A 14,995-nucleotide genomic window follows, 5' to 3' on the forward strand; every position below is an offset into this window, starting at 1 on the left:
ATTTCACACCAAACAGAAAAAAGGGGGTGGACAAAGGTATTGGCACTGTTCGAAAAATCATGTGATGCTTCTCTAATTTGTGTAATTAACAGCACCTGTAACTTACCTGTGGCACCTAACAGGTGTTGGCAATAACTAAATCACACTTGCAGACAGTTGACATGGATTAAAGTTGACTCAACCGCTGTCCTGTGTCCTTGTGTGCACTACATTGAGCATGGAGAAAAGAAAGAAGACCAAAGAACTGTCTGAAGACTTGAGAAACCAAATTGTGAGGAAGCATGAGCAATCTCAAGGCTACAAGTCCATCTCCAAAGACCTGAATGTTCCTGTGTCTACCGTGCGCAGTGTCATCAAGAAGTTTAAAGCCCATGGCGCTGTGGCTAACCTCCCTAGATGTGGACAGAAAATAAAAATTGACAAGAGATTTCAACGCAAGATTGTGTGGATGTTGGATAAAGAACCTCGACTAACATCCAAACAAGTTCAAGCTGCCCTGCAGTCCGAGGGTACAACAGTGTCAACCCGTACTATCCGTCGGCGTCTGAATGAAAAGGGATTGTATGGTAGGAGACCCAGGAAGACCCCACTTCTTATCCCGAGACATAAAAAAGCCAGGCTGGAGTTTGCCAAAACTTACCTGAAAAAGCCTAAAACGTTTTGGAAGAATGTTCTCTGGTCAGATGAGACAAAAGTAGAGCTTTTTGGGCAAAGGCATCAACATAGAGTTTACAGCAGAAAAAGAGAGGCATTCAAAGAAAAGAACACGGTCCCTACAGTCAAACATGGCAGAGGCTCCCTGATGTTTTGGGGTTGCTTTGCTGCCTCTGGCACTGGACTGCTTGACCGTGTGCATGTCATTATGAAGTCTGAAGACTACCAACAAATTTTGCAGCATAATGTAGGGCCCAGTGTGAGAAAGCTGGGTCTCCCTCAGAGGTCATGGGTCTTCCAGCAGGACACTGACCCAAAACACACTTCAAAAAGCACTAGAAAATGGTTTGAGAGAAAGCACTGGAGACTTCTAAGGTGGCCAGCAATGAGTCCAGACCTGAATCCCATAGAACACTTGTGGAGAGATCTAAAAATGGCAGTTTGGAGAAGGCACCCTCCAAATATCAGGGACCTGGAGCAGTTTGCCAAAGAAGAATGGTCTAAAATTCCAGCAGAACTTTGTAAGAAACTCATTGATGGTTACCGGAAGCGGTTGGTCGCAGTTATTTTGGCTAAAGGTTGTGCAACCAAGTATTAGGCTGAGGGTGCCAATACTTTTGTCTGGCCCATTTTTGGAGTTGTGTGAAATTATCAATGTTTTGCTTCATTCTCTTGTGTTTTTTCATTTAAGACAAATTAAATGAAGATAATACCAAAGAATTTGTGTTTGCAATCATTTTCAGGAAGAAACTGAGTATTATCTGACAGAATTGCAGGGGTGTCAATACTTTTGGCCATGACTGTATCTTAAACATTGACTTCAAGATTTAAATTCGGTCCTGTTACCACGGGTGTATAACGTATGGCCCCATTGCCTTCCCACTGGTGTATAACCTCCGGTTTCTCGCTGTGCCTTCTACCTTCACGAACATGTGACAGAACGATTTATAGTAAAGAGGTCACCGATACCAGCGCGGTCCTGTAATAGGAGCCACCAGTGTACCAAGTCCGTTCACGACATTTCTTCCTTTTTTAAATCCTCTAAAGATGGCTTAGGCTAGGTTCACATTGCGTTAGTGCAGTCCGTTTAGTGCATACGCTAACGGACTGCGTTAACGCAATGTCCAAAAAGGATCGCGTTTAGCGATCGCACTAGCGAGAACGGACACAAAACGCTGCAGACAGCGTTCGAGGTCCGTCAGAAAATAACGGAACATCGCTAACGTAACACATGCCAAAAATGGAATGCGTTAGGGATGCGTTACATACATTGCGGTCAATGGGTGCGCTAACGGATCCGTTACATTGCGTTAGTGGCGCTATGTAACGGATTCCGTTAGCGGATACCCACTAACGCAATGTGAACCCAGCCTAAATCAGAGAAAATAATGTTGCAGGAACTGCAGAGGACTGGGAATAAATTTTCTCTGAAGCCTCCTTTAGACAGTTTGGGACATCTGGAAAAATGATTGTCCAGAGAAGAAAAGTTGAGTGCTACCATGAGTCCTGGGTTTTGCCCACCAGTAAACCATCCTGTTTTTTTTTTTTTCTATGGAGGGGGCGCACTCACAATTTTGCCTAAAATTACTGCTATGAATAAATAGATCTAACTCTACTCCTAGACCAACTTTTTCTCCCACCATTCATGATGGAGACCATGTTACAAGGCAAAAGTAATAACTAAGTGAATCAAACCTTGAAATTTTCGGTCCATGGTCTGGAAACTCTCCAGATCTCACTTCCGCTAAGAAGTTGTAGTCAATCCTCAAAGTGGGAGGACAAAAAAAACTCGAGAAATTGTGATAAACTCCAAGCACTGATTAGGCAAAAAATGGTTACCATCAATCAGGATTTGGATCAGAAGCTGATATCCAGCTACCAGGGGTGTGTTGGAAAAATAAGGGTCAACACTGTAAATACTGAGACTTTACATAAACTAGATGTATGTGTCAGAAGTTTTAAAAACTTATGGATTGCTTATATAATTGTACTTCAGTGACCGTAGAAACAACCAACTAAAAGACGGAAAAACATTGAAGCAGAAAACTGAAAATCAAAATTTGTCTCAATCACAAAAACGTTTGGCCCTTGACTCTGGCACCTTTCGTAAGCCACTTTAAGGGAAAATAAAGTATCCCAGAAAGAAAGCGGTCTCTCTAGGTCCACCTATAGCTTGCCACCCCATAAGTCAATGTCTGAACCAAGGCTTGAGACATCACGGATTCACCAAACCAAAGACCATCATGTGTAGGGGATGCTGGTTCATGGCTGTTGCTCCTTGGGGGTGCAGAGTGGATCTGAGGAGACAAGTTGTTTGTTTTGTTTTTTTTTATCCTTTTGTATGAGATCTATGTTGTCCAGTTTCTGCAATCTGCTATGTCTTTCTTATCAGACTTTGTAAAACAGATTGACATTTGTTTTTGTACAGCCCAAGCCCACAAAAGGTCGTATGCGGATTCATTGCCTTGAAAATGTTGACAAAGCTCTGCAGTTCTTGAAGGAGCAGAAAGTCCATTTGGAGAACATGGGATCCCACGACATTGTAGATGGTAACCACCGTCTGACTCTAGGACTTATTTGGACGATCATCCTCCGTTTCCAGGTAGTAATAATTATTTTTTTTTCAAAATTGCTTCTCCCCTCCCTTAGCTAAACCATAAATCCACATTTCACTTTTTATAGGACACTTGCCTCTGCCATTTTTAATTTTCTGCTAGCATTACACAAATATTTCCCACACCATCAAGACTTGTACAATAATTGGATGCATTTGGATAATTTTCAGCCTAAAGCAGACCTGGGCAAGATGCGGCCCGCGGGCCGCATCCGGCCCGCCTGACGATTTTAAACGGCCCGCGGCACTGGCACAGCCGCCAGAGACAGTGAGGCTGCTGCGCGTCGCTACGCCAGGTTCCCCTTCCCTTCAGCCACTCCAGCGCCTGCGCGCCTTGCATTGAAACAGTGAGAGGCGCTGACCGCCGCTGGCACTTCCGCATCAGGGAAGCGCCAGCAGCGGGTGACGTCACTGAGTGTGACACAGGCTGCTGCGCCGGACGCTGGTGTTTTGTGCGGCTGTGTACTGCAACTTGTGGGGTCGGTCGGTGCCGGTGCTCCATACCGCAGCCGCGGGGACCAGGTAATGGAGCAGCGGCCAGCCCTGGGGGGGGGATGCAGATGGGGGCAGCACAAACCGGACCGTGGGCTGTGTGGGGCACAATTATCAGGAGTCAGGACAGTATGATGGGGGCATAAGTGACAAATCAGGACAGTATGGGCCCCATACTGTCCTGATTTGTCACTTGTGCCCCCATCCATACTGTCCTGATTTGTCACTATGGGGGTACAAGAGACAAATCAGGACAGTATGGGGGCATAAGTGACAAATCGGAACAGTATGGGCCCCATACTGTCCTGATTTGTTACTTGTGCCCCCATACTGTCCTGATTTCTCACTATGGGGGCACAAGTGACAAATAAGGACAGAATGGGGGCACAAGTGACAAATATTAGTCCGGCCCTCTAAAACCATCCAAATTTCTCATGCAGCCCCATGGCAAAATTAATTGCCCACCCCTGGCCTAAAGGATGCAATAAAATCACAAATGATGCTGCTTTTTGTCATTTGATTGTCATATGTTTACATGGAGCAACGGTTGGGTACGGCCATTTACACAAATGTCCATCTGCCCAATCATTGGCGAGAGGGAAAGGGCATGTCCCAGACCTCTGTATGTGTCCTTCTTGGTACTAAACTTGGGCACAACATTATTATATTATTTTTTTTTTTGTCTTTTCCTGAGCTCTTCTTTGATGTGGTCTGTGACCATAAATTAGCAAAGATGAGTTTCCAGCAAAATAAATAGCCAGTAAAAGCCAAATGGTGAACATTTTGAATGAAACCCAATTGCAAAAATAATGCATGTATTTAGGGATGCCATTATTTTTGCAATTGGGTTTCATTTAAAAAAAAAAAAGTTCACTGTTTGTCTTTTTTCTTTATTTTCTTTTTTTTGCATCAAACTCAACTTTGATGTTGTCTGTTGCCGTAAATCTGCAGACAGGAGCTCAGGAAAGGACAGAAAATATTTCCAAAGCCTCCCGTCATTCAATCAGAACGAGCTCAGCAATGGATTCTCAATTAACTAATTGTTAGAGAAAGAGAGAAATTCATTTTTTTTTTTTTTTTTTTTTATGACACCCAATTACAAAAATAATTATTAGCCCTAAATACATTTATTTAAAAAAATCTAAAAATCAGTTGTCACCCCAATGGAGGATAACCTCTTTAAGACCGGAGTCTGCTCAGCTCTGTGCTATGGAGCCATAGGCACGTCGTATGATGCCCCATATGGCGCAGTGATGGTGGTTGTCCCCTAGAAGCAGTTGAGGAGGTAATGCCTCTACAATAAATCATCTGATCATGTTGCAGAAGTTTTTTTTTTTTCTTCAAGTGTACTGTTGGGGGCCCCGTAACATAGTATTGGCGCCACCGTGCAGCCGTATGCGTGAAACCCAGAACTCTCATCCAGTAATGGGAAAGATCCCAGATTCAAGGAAATCCTGTGTTTTCTTGTAGATTCAAGATATTAGTGTAGAGACAGAAGACAATAAAGAGAAGAAGTCGGCCAAGGATGCCTTATTACTGTGGTGTCAAATGAAGACTGCCGGGTGAGCATTAAACAAATGAGCGGCTTTTCTATATTCCGTCATCTAATAAAATAAAAAAGAGAAAAGAAGAAAAATCTAATATCGCTCATGTCTATCCATGAGATAATCTGTGCCCGAAAATGTTTTCTGTTGTGTTCACGTGAAGTATTTGCATTGCAAACTAGAAGCTGAAAGTGTAGTTTACCAATGTAAAGTGTAATTTAATCTCTCCAGTTAGATGACGTTATGATATTCACATATATATTTTTTAAAGATGTAATTTGTGGCTGATGTCATTAAATGTTTTTTTTTCCTTTTGTTTTAGGTATCCAAATGTTAACGTACACAACTTCACAACAAGTTGGCGCGACGGGCTAGCATTTAATGCCATCGTGCACAAGCACAGGTCGGAAACTTAAAAAAAAAAATAATAACAATAGTACGTATGTATGTGTGTGTATGTGTGATATATATATTGATATATATATATATATATATATATATATATATATATATATATATATATATATATATATATATATATATATATTCTCTGATGTGCCATTTGAACTCCATCAATGTTTTTACTGTAGGAGAAGCTTTAAAGGGGTATTCCCATCTCCCATGCGATCTATTAGATCCTATCCCAATATGTAGTAGGTGTAATAATAATATTAGGGATAACCTCCAATTACAAATGTAGTACAGTTCTTCAGATTTTCTGTGTCGCTTATGTCATGCTGGGCATTGCAGTAGCTTAGGTATCCATGGTTACGACCACTAAAAGCGGTCTGTCACTATCTGAGTGGATGTCACCATGCACATCCACTTGAGCTACAGGTCCCTGTATTACTTGTGGTCGTTGTACAGATAAGTGCTTGTCTGGGATGACTGCGATGTATGAAGAGCTGTGATCTTCACATGAAGTCGTCTGATCTTGTTCTTATTCTCTCCAGGCCGGATATTATTGACTTTGACACTCTGAAGAAATCCAATGCTCACCACAACTTACAAAATGCATTCAACATTGCTGAGCGTGAGCTGGGCCTCACTAAGCTCCTGGATCCTGAAGGTAAATAACCTTTTGGCTTGGTTCACACTGGGGATATTTGCTTGAATTTAACTCAAGGATGAGCCCATTTTTTATTTATTTTTTTTTTTTATTTTGGTGCAGCCAAATAAATTTCGTTTCTGTATTTTTTTTTTTTTTTTTTTTAATATTATTATTACCATATATACTTGTGTATAAGCTGAGGCACCTAATTTTGCATTGAAAAACTCGGAAAATGTATTGACTCAATTATAAGCCGGGTATGCATTGTCCTCTCATCCTCATCCTTGTATGCATGGCTCCTTATTCCCATCCTTGTCTCCGTGGTTCCTCATCCCCATCATTGTATGCGTGGCGCCTTCTCCTCATCCTTGTATGCGTGGCTCCTTATTCCCATCCTTGCCTGCGTGGCTCCTTCTTCTCATCCTTGTATGCGTGGCTCCTTCTCCTCATCCTTGTATGCATGGCTCCTTATTCCCATCCTTGTCTCCGTGGTTCCTCATCTCCATCATTGTATGCGTGGCTCATTCTCCTCATCCTTGTATGCATGGCACCTTATCCCCATCCTTGCCTGCGTGGCTCCTTATCCTCATCCTTGTATGCGTGGCTCCTTATCCCCATCCTTGCCTGTGTGGCTCCTTATCCCCATCCTTGCCTGCGTGGCTCCTTCTCCTCATCCTTGCCTGTGTGGCTCCTTCTCCTCATCCTTGCCTGTGTGGCTCCTTATCCCCATCCTTGCCTGCGTGGCTCCTTCTCCTCATCCTTGTATGCATGGCTCCTTATCCCCATCCTTGCCTGTGTTGCTCCTTCTCCTCATCCTTGCCTGCGTGGCTCCTTCTCCTCATCCTTGTATGCATGGCTCCTTATCCCCATCCTTGCCTGTGTGGCTCCTTCTCCTCATCCTTGCCTGCGTGGCTCCCTTTCCCTATCCGTGTCTGCGTGGCTCCTTATCCCCATCCGTGTCTGCGTGGCTTTTTTTTGTTTTTGTCTTTTTTTTTTTTTTTTTTTTTTCTACATTTCCATTTACCACTTGGTATAATTCATATAAATAATGTGTAGGTTGGGAATACTAAGCCAACAAGTTGTAGAGTTGTTATATATTTGTAATAACCATTTTGGGGCACATTAAAAATTAGTCGGACGGAAAAAAGCAAATCGGCCGTTGCTTATCGTTTTTAATGTCGTTCTTTCTGCCCAAGCACTCAGGCATTTTTCCGCTGGTCTACTTTTTATGCCATTTTAACACCTTCCTATCGTATAAACAAAAAACTACTGTAAAAAGTTTGTATTTTGCAAGTGTGAAAAATACTTTTTATCTTTCCACACTTGTAAAATACAAATATATATATATATATATCGTTCACACGATCAGAAGGTGTTAAAATGGCATAAAAAGTAAACTAGTGACAAAAATGCCTGTTCCTGCATTTATGTAGCTATGCCATGTGTGTCATGTCCAAAATGATTGCGTTTGTATATGTATGGTATTTTTTTAAAATTGTATATAAAGTGGCGATGTCTTCATCGACTCTTGATAGACTGGAAACCTAAGTTTTCCTTCCTTCTTTTTTTTTTTTTTTTTTTTCCCCAAGACGTAAACGTAGACCAGCCAGATGAGAAGTCCATCATTACATACGTGGCCACATTCTACCACTACTTCTCAAAGATGAAGGCCCTGGCGGTGGAGGGGAAACGTATTGGCAAGGTACTTGACTTTTTTGTTTTTTCCTCTGGTAGATGAAGAGAATATTTTGGCATAAGTCATGTAGTCGGTCTTATTAGGCTCGGGGAGTGCCAGTTTCGGTACGTCTCTGGTGTATAATATTTGGTTATGTTGCGATACAATCTGCTTTATTGGATGATATAGGAGGGGAACGTTCTCGTTGATCGCTGTGGAGCTGTAAACTACACATATAAGTGTAACCTTTGTTTTAAGAATTTGGCTTTAAAATACTAGGTTGTCAAGGTAAAGCCGGGCCCAACCCAAGAAGGCAATTTATTAGAGAAATGCAGGATTATTATTGTGTGAATCGCCCTTCCTTATTGCTGCAGGTGCACTTTTTATATGACCCGCAAGACTACGTCATGCCGACTCGTCCTACAAATACACTTGTTTATTTTCATCACTTTCAGTCAAAGAGCCTAAAATTAAATTCTGGGACTAAGGTTTCATGCAAATCAGGGTATTTTTATATTTTGTTTTGGGGGGGGGGGGGGGGGTGTTAAAACGCAATATTGGAGGGTTTGTCGTTCAAGTAGGACCTTAATAATGAAATCCCAACCTACGGCCTTAATAAAAAAATAAAAAATATCTTGACGTTGCTTATGTTCTACCGTGCAATTTTGTAGGTGTTGGACCACGCGATTGAAGCAGACCAGCTCATTGAGAATTACGAGCGCCTGGCATCTGAGCTTCTACAGTGGATTGAGCAGATGATCATTACACTCAATGATCGAAAGTTGGCCAACTCCCTGAGTGGTGTGCAGAACCAGCTCCAAGCTTTCAACACTTACCGAACAGTAGAGAAGCCCCCCAAGTGAGTCCCACCCCCAGAATTGCTATGTAAAGCCTTATCTGAATAATGTTTTTGGGTTAGTCAGATACATTTTAACAAGTTTTGTCACACAAGGACAAAACTTTAGATTTGGTTATTCAATGGGTTGACCATGCCAATGCAAGAATGGTCCAAGTCCAACCAGAAAAAAAATGCTGTACGGGTGTTTAGATAAAGGGTTGACCCTTCTGGGAGAACACAACAACATTCTTAACGACCTGAGATATACATTTTTGTCACAGGCCGCATGTGGAGTGTAGGGAGCGGGATCAGGAGCTGAGCCTGCTCCATACCAGGCAGATGCTGGCCGTGTTGTACAGTCAGCATCTGCCTGGAACAGCAGTAACTGGATCTAGCTTTAACCATTTAAAGACTGCCCATTCTTGACAGTATTGTTTAAAAGGCCTGCGTGCCACTCATGCTCCGGTTGCCATCACAACCGGGGGTCTGCTTAAGGCCCCCATGACAAACATCTTGGGGTGTCATACAAAGCCCAATAAGCTATATATTATAATACAATAGTCTTGCAGTATTATAAGTGATCAAGATTCAAGTTGCTTAACTGGGATAAAAAAAAGTTAAATGCGCCCCCCACATTCCCCTATTTTCTTTGGTGAAAAGTAAGGAAATGAAAAAAAAAATTAACATATGTAGCATTGTCTGTAAAAGTCTGAATGCTCAAAAAATAATATAATTTAACAGTAAAAATAATTTAAACTGTTCAGTTAAAGGCCAGAATTCTTATGCCAGAATTGCCGTTTTTTCAGTTACTGCATTTATCCCACACAAAAAAATGCAATACAAAAATATATGAAACTGTGTCACATGTACCCCAAAATGGTATCATTAATAAACCTCAGCTCTGTGCATAAAAAAGTCAATGAGAAAAATGTATGGGTCTCAAACTCAAATGGTGCTGAATTTTCTTTTTCTCTCCCCGACACCCAAAAAATATAGTTTATTCCACCACAATAGTTTTTATTTTTTTTTTCTATTTTTCGGTACATCATATGGTAAAATGAATTGTTCCTGTAAAAACAAATCTTTGTACAGCTGTGTCGACAGGAAAAGTTATGGCCCTTCAAAGAAATTGAGGACAAAAGGAAATATTGTCCAGTCATGAAAGTGTTAAAGTTCAGTTGCATTAAAAAGTGAAATCCTAAATGACCATTTATCCACATGAAACCTTTTTGGGGGGCTTAGACGTCATCTGTGCTCACTTATACAAGGAAGGCACTCATGAGACCGCCCACTGGACTCCATTCTGCCAATTTGTGCTTCTACATCGGTGGCTGTGTGACGTCACCGGGTACATACATCATTCTGCTCCTATTACACCGGTAACATTGTAGGAGCCTGGACAAGTCTTGAAGATTTGAGGGATTTTATTAGACTTGAGCTGTTGGTTGATTGCCCGAGTCAACACCCTACCTGTGCATAAGCGACTCCTCATCAGCGCATGCAACCGGCTGTTCCTAATCCTGCACCCTTCACCCAGCCAAAACTTTACTAGGAGATATCAAAAGCATTTCCTCTCCCCTATAATCTTCTCTATAAATCTTCTGCTTTACACACCTTCCCCTTAGAAACTTCCAAGCTGTTTCGTTTCTTTCTGCATGCATCAAAATGGAAAAAAAAAGTGAAATAAACGTCTAACCGAATCTGTAAGAGAAATTCAAGAGAAAAATATATAGCTGCCTTTACAATCATACACCCCAAAAAGTTACATGAATAAAATATAAAAGAAATATGTATAGTGAAATACAATTTAATAATATTTATTATTGTGTAAGTGGAAAAATAAAATATATACGGTATGCATGTGACTTTTACTTTTTTTTATTTTACACATAATCAAATGAAAATATATATTTATTTAGATAAAAATGTGTATGTGTGTGTATGTATATATGTATATATGTGTATGTATGTGTGTATATATATATATATATATATATATATATATATATATATATATATATATATATATATATATATATATATATATATATATGTGTATATATCTATGTATGTACATATATATGTATGTGTGTATATATATATATATATATATATATATATATATATATATATATATATATATATATATATATATATATATATATATATATACATAATGTACGTACATATACTTTTTTTGCGTGGGGGAAAAAAAAAATGTAAAAGTCCATTTAAATTTTAACAATTACATATACGTCATGTATAATTTTTACATATGTAAAAAAAATCATATGTATACATATATAAAATAAACATATACCATGTATATAAAAAATACATGTCATGTATATTTTTTCACATATACATGATATATAATTTTTCATGTAATTTTTATTTTACTCATGTAAAATAAAGACCTGTATATGTAAAGAAAAATATATACCGTATATTATATATTTGTTTACATACTGTCTATATGGGGGTCACATGATCATAAGTGATTATAAAGGCAGAGATCTGCCTTGAATATTGATCGTAGGCCACAATAGTCTAGAGATGTTTATTGACCTCTATGGTGGAGTATAGCGGGCATGCTCTGTGACCTGTGCAGAGAGGAGGAGTAGGTGAGCTGTGACAGTCACCCACTGTGAATTCTTGGTCCTGAGTTCTCTACATATCTTTCATTGCTGTGATGATTATTCTGTAATAACTGGTATAAAATATAGCACAGTATTGGAACCATCCCGTTATATATGTGACTTGTGCGTGTATAGAATCATTTTGTGGTTTCGTAGATGGCGGCAGCTGTACTGTATCACTTGTATCTTGATATGTGGTTTCAGATTCACAGAAAAAGGAAATTTGGAAGTTCTCCTCTTTACCATACAGAGTAAAATGAGGGCAAACAATCAAAAGGTCTATACCCCGAGGGAAGGAAAACTCATATTTGATATAAACAAGGTACAGATTAATTATCACTTCCGCTACTTTGAATCATTTTCTTTTTAAAGGTTATACATCTTCTTGTGACACTATCACACAATTTACTTTACTTTTTTTTTTTTTTTTTTGTTCCCAGGCTTGGGAGCGGCTGGAGAAGGCAGAACATGAGCGAGAGCTTGCCTTGCGTGATGAGCTGATTCGCCAGGAGAAATTAGAGCAGCTAGCGGCAAGATTTGATCGGAAGGCAGCCATGAGGGAGACCTGGCTCAGTGAGAATCAGCGCCTCGTGTCACAGGTATTTACGGTTTCTTGAGTCATTTTTGGATTTTTTTTTTTTTTTTAAATCCTTCATTATTTCATCAGTTGCACCATAAGTGGTTGAAGGGGTAGACCGAACTCTCTCCTGTCTGCGGGCTTTGTAACAACTCGCTGATTGCAAGGGGGTCAGTCCTTGGTTCCTCTCCCAGGAAGACTAGTACAATGTGATGATCCATTAGAATAGAGCGGTGGCCACTCTATTCATTGTTTATGCCAAAAGTGGCTTAGTGCAATATTCTGGTGTCTCCAGCAGGCCCATATTCTGTGCCGTTATGTGGCTTTTCAGAAACCCATTCTCCCAATCAGTGGAGGTCCCAGCGATTGGACCACCGAGGTAGCCAGTTTCTTACGCAAAGACCACATGCTTGCAATCACTTTGGGTATGTGAGCTTGTAAACCGTGCTCTGAAGGTGGCCGGATCGCTGGATCTGACAATCTTCATTGCCCAATGCGCCATTCCGATGCTGCGGTGGCAAAGATGCCTCGATCGCCATTGGAACCATGCCTCTGGTCCGAACTGTCAATCAGGATGAGTGCACTGCCCCCCGGCAAGCAGAACGTTGAGAGGCAGAGTAGCAGTGTGCTCTCAAAGATAGAAGATGAGAACAACCGGTTAAACTTAATTGAATGCTGATGAGATTGATTTTAGCATTTCCTAAGAGCCCACCCAAACTCCCTAAAATGGAGCCGATCTTCCCTCTTTACGTTGCAGGATAACTTTGGCGTGGACCTTGCTGCAGTTGAAGCTGCCGTCCGGAAACATGAAGCGATCGAGACAGACATTGTTGCATACAGCGAGCGTGTACAAGCCGTCAATGCCGTTGCCAATGAACTAGAGGCAGAGAATTATCACGACATTAGAAGAATTTTGGCTCGCAAGAGCAATGTGACCCGTTTGTGGGATTATCTAAGGGAACTGGTTGCGGCCAGACGACAAAGACTCTTGATGAATCTAGAACTTCAAAGAATGTTCCAAGATCTGTTGTATCTCATGGATTGGACAGATGAAATGAAGGTGGGGAGATGATTCTAGAGCTTCCATTGTGCACAATAGTTGGGTTAGAAGGTAAAACTGTATCTATTCTTGTCTTCTTCCCTCAGGGTCGCCTGCAGTCTGAAGATTACGGGAAACACCTTCATGGCGTAGAAGATCTTTTACAAACTCACACATTAGTAGAGGCTGATATCGCTGTGCAAGCAGAACGTGTAAAATCAGTGGGCGCTGTCGCCCGAAAGTTCATGGATGATGATGAAGGTTTGTAGAAAATGACAAGTAATGATGTGGACAGGTTAAGATGAAGGAAAGCGAATTAAGAACACGAAAATTGTGGAATTTAATACAAATTACAAATATATATTTTTTTTATCATTTAGGTTATAAACCGTGTGATCCTGAAGTGGTGCGTAAGCGTGTGCAGCTCTTAGAGCAACAATATGCAGAATTGTGCAATCTGTCTGCAGCTCGAAGATCAAAGCTGGAAGAATCGAGGAGGCTTTGGAAATTTTTCTGGGATATGGGTGAAGAAGAAGCTTGGATCCGAGAACAAAGTCGCCTTCTTTTGTCTGATGACTATGGTAAAGACATCACCAGCTCCTTAAGGTTAATCAGCAAGCACAATGCTTTCCGAGATGAAATGAGCGGGCGTTACGGGCCGTTACAGCAGACTGTGGCTGAAGGTGATGAGCTGGTAGCACAGGGCCATTTTGGAGCTGGAGAAATTGAAGAAAAAATATTCGAAGTGAAAGGACAATGGAAGCAGCTTGAAGCCTTGGCTGAAGACCGGGGAAGCAAATTAAGGGAAGCCTACAGCTACTACCAGTTCCAAGCTGATGCCAATGATGCAGAGGTTTGGATTTTAGACACTTTAAGGCTGGTTTCGTCCAATGATGTAGGCCACGATGAGTACTCTACACAGAGGTTAATTAAAAAACATAAGGACGTGGAAGAGGAGATCCTCAATCACCGACCAGCTATTGACGCACTGCATGAACAAGCCAGTGTTTTACCACCATCCTACGCTCATTCTCCTGAGGTTGATGGAAGACTTCCTGCTCTGGAGCAACGTTATGAAGAGTTGGTGACCTTGGCTGCCCATCGGAAGCAGGCTCTTCAGGACTCCCTGGCTCTTTACAAAATGTTTAGTGAAGCGGATGCTTGTATCCTTTGGATAGATGAGAAAGAGCAGTGGCTAAACGGAATGGAGATCCCGGAGAAACTTGAAGATCTGGAAGTAATTCAGCAAAGGTAATTGGTGTAGATTATTGCAGATGTCCTTCTACAAAATGAGCATGCACATACCCAAGTATCTAGCAAACGAGTCCACCAAAATGTCATCATATCTACAGGTGGTCATTGCATATTTTCTGTAGTCTAAAATCATGGAGTTAAATACTTGCAGTTGTCATGCAAAGATTTCTTTACAAGTTGCCTAGCCAATTGTCATTATATTTTTATCCTGATGGATCGATGTTGTCGCAGGTTTGAAACGCTAGAAGCGGAGATGAACAACTTGGCATCCAGAATAGCTGATGTAAATGAAGTGGCCGGACTGCTGCTTGATACTGACCACCGAAATGAGGAAAGCATCCGGGACATACAAGACCAGCTGAACGCACGGTAAGAAACTTGCTCTGGAGGTTTTCCTAATTCTGATGTTGTGTGAATGTAATGCACCGTTTAGTGCTACATATGTTCAGAAAACGTCATGTAAGATTTAAAAATAAATAAATAAAAATAAAAAAAGTTTCCTTTAAGGGGCACCAGGGAGACATAGTTTGTGTGATTCAGATGCAATATTTTCAGAATCTGGGTCATTCAAAGAGAATCGTTCACACAGAATATTTAAGCATATTCGCAGATTTAGAG

The 14,995-nt window shown here is 40.9% G+C and overlaps 1 protein-coding gene across 2 annotated transcripts in view; it reads left to right on the top strand.

Moving 5' to 3' along the window:
- Nucleotides 1-14,995, top strand: part of SPTBN2 (spectrin beta, non-erythrocytic 2) — a 151,616-nt gene that overhangs the window by 113,011 nt on the left and 23,610 nt on the right. For both annotated transcript variants that reach the window (XM_069739881.1, XM_069739882.1), the window contains 12 exons: nucleotides 3,083-3,256; nucleotides 5,231-5,322; nucleotides 5,627-5,707; nucleotides 6,258-6,373; nucleotides 7,945-8,057; nucleotides 8,702-8,889; nucleotides 11,712-11,829; nucleotides 11,948-12,106; nucleotides 12,842-13,144; nucleotides 13,231-13,384; nucleotides 13,504-14,374; nucleotides 14,609-14,746. In XM_069739881.1, the coding sequence (XP_069595982.1) occupies nucleotides 3,083-3,256; nucleotides 5,231-5,322; nucleotides 5,627-5,707; nucleotides 6,258-6,373; nucleotides 7,945-8,057; nucleotides 8,702-8,889; nucleotides 11,712-11,829; nucleotides 11,948-12,106; nucleotides 12,842-13,144; nucleotides 13,231-13,384; nucleotides 13,504-14,374; nucleotides 14,609-14,746 (2,507 nt within the window). The remainder of the gene's footprint in view (nucleotides 1-3,082; nucleotides 3,257-5,230; nucleotides 5,323-5,626; nucleotides 5,708-6,257; nucleotides 6,374-7,944; nucleotides 8,058-8,701; nucleotides 8,890-11,711; nucleotides 11,830-11,947; nucleotides 12,107-12,841; nucleotides 13,145-13,230; nucleotides 13,385-13,503; nucleotides 14,375-14,608; nucleotides 14,747-14,995) is intronic.

Source organism: Ranitomeya imitator, chromosome 9 (assembly GCF_032444005.1).
Source record: "Ranitomeya imitator isolate aRanImi1 chromosome 9, aRanImi1.pri, whole genome shotgun sequence".
Lineage (NCBI taxonomy): Eukaryota > Metazoa > Chordata > Amphibia > Anura > Dendrobatidae > Ranitomeya > Ranitomeya imitator.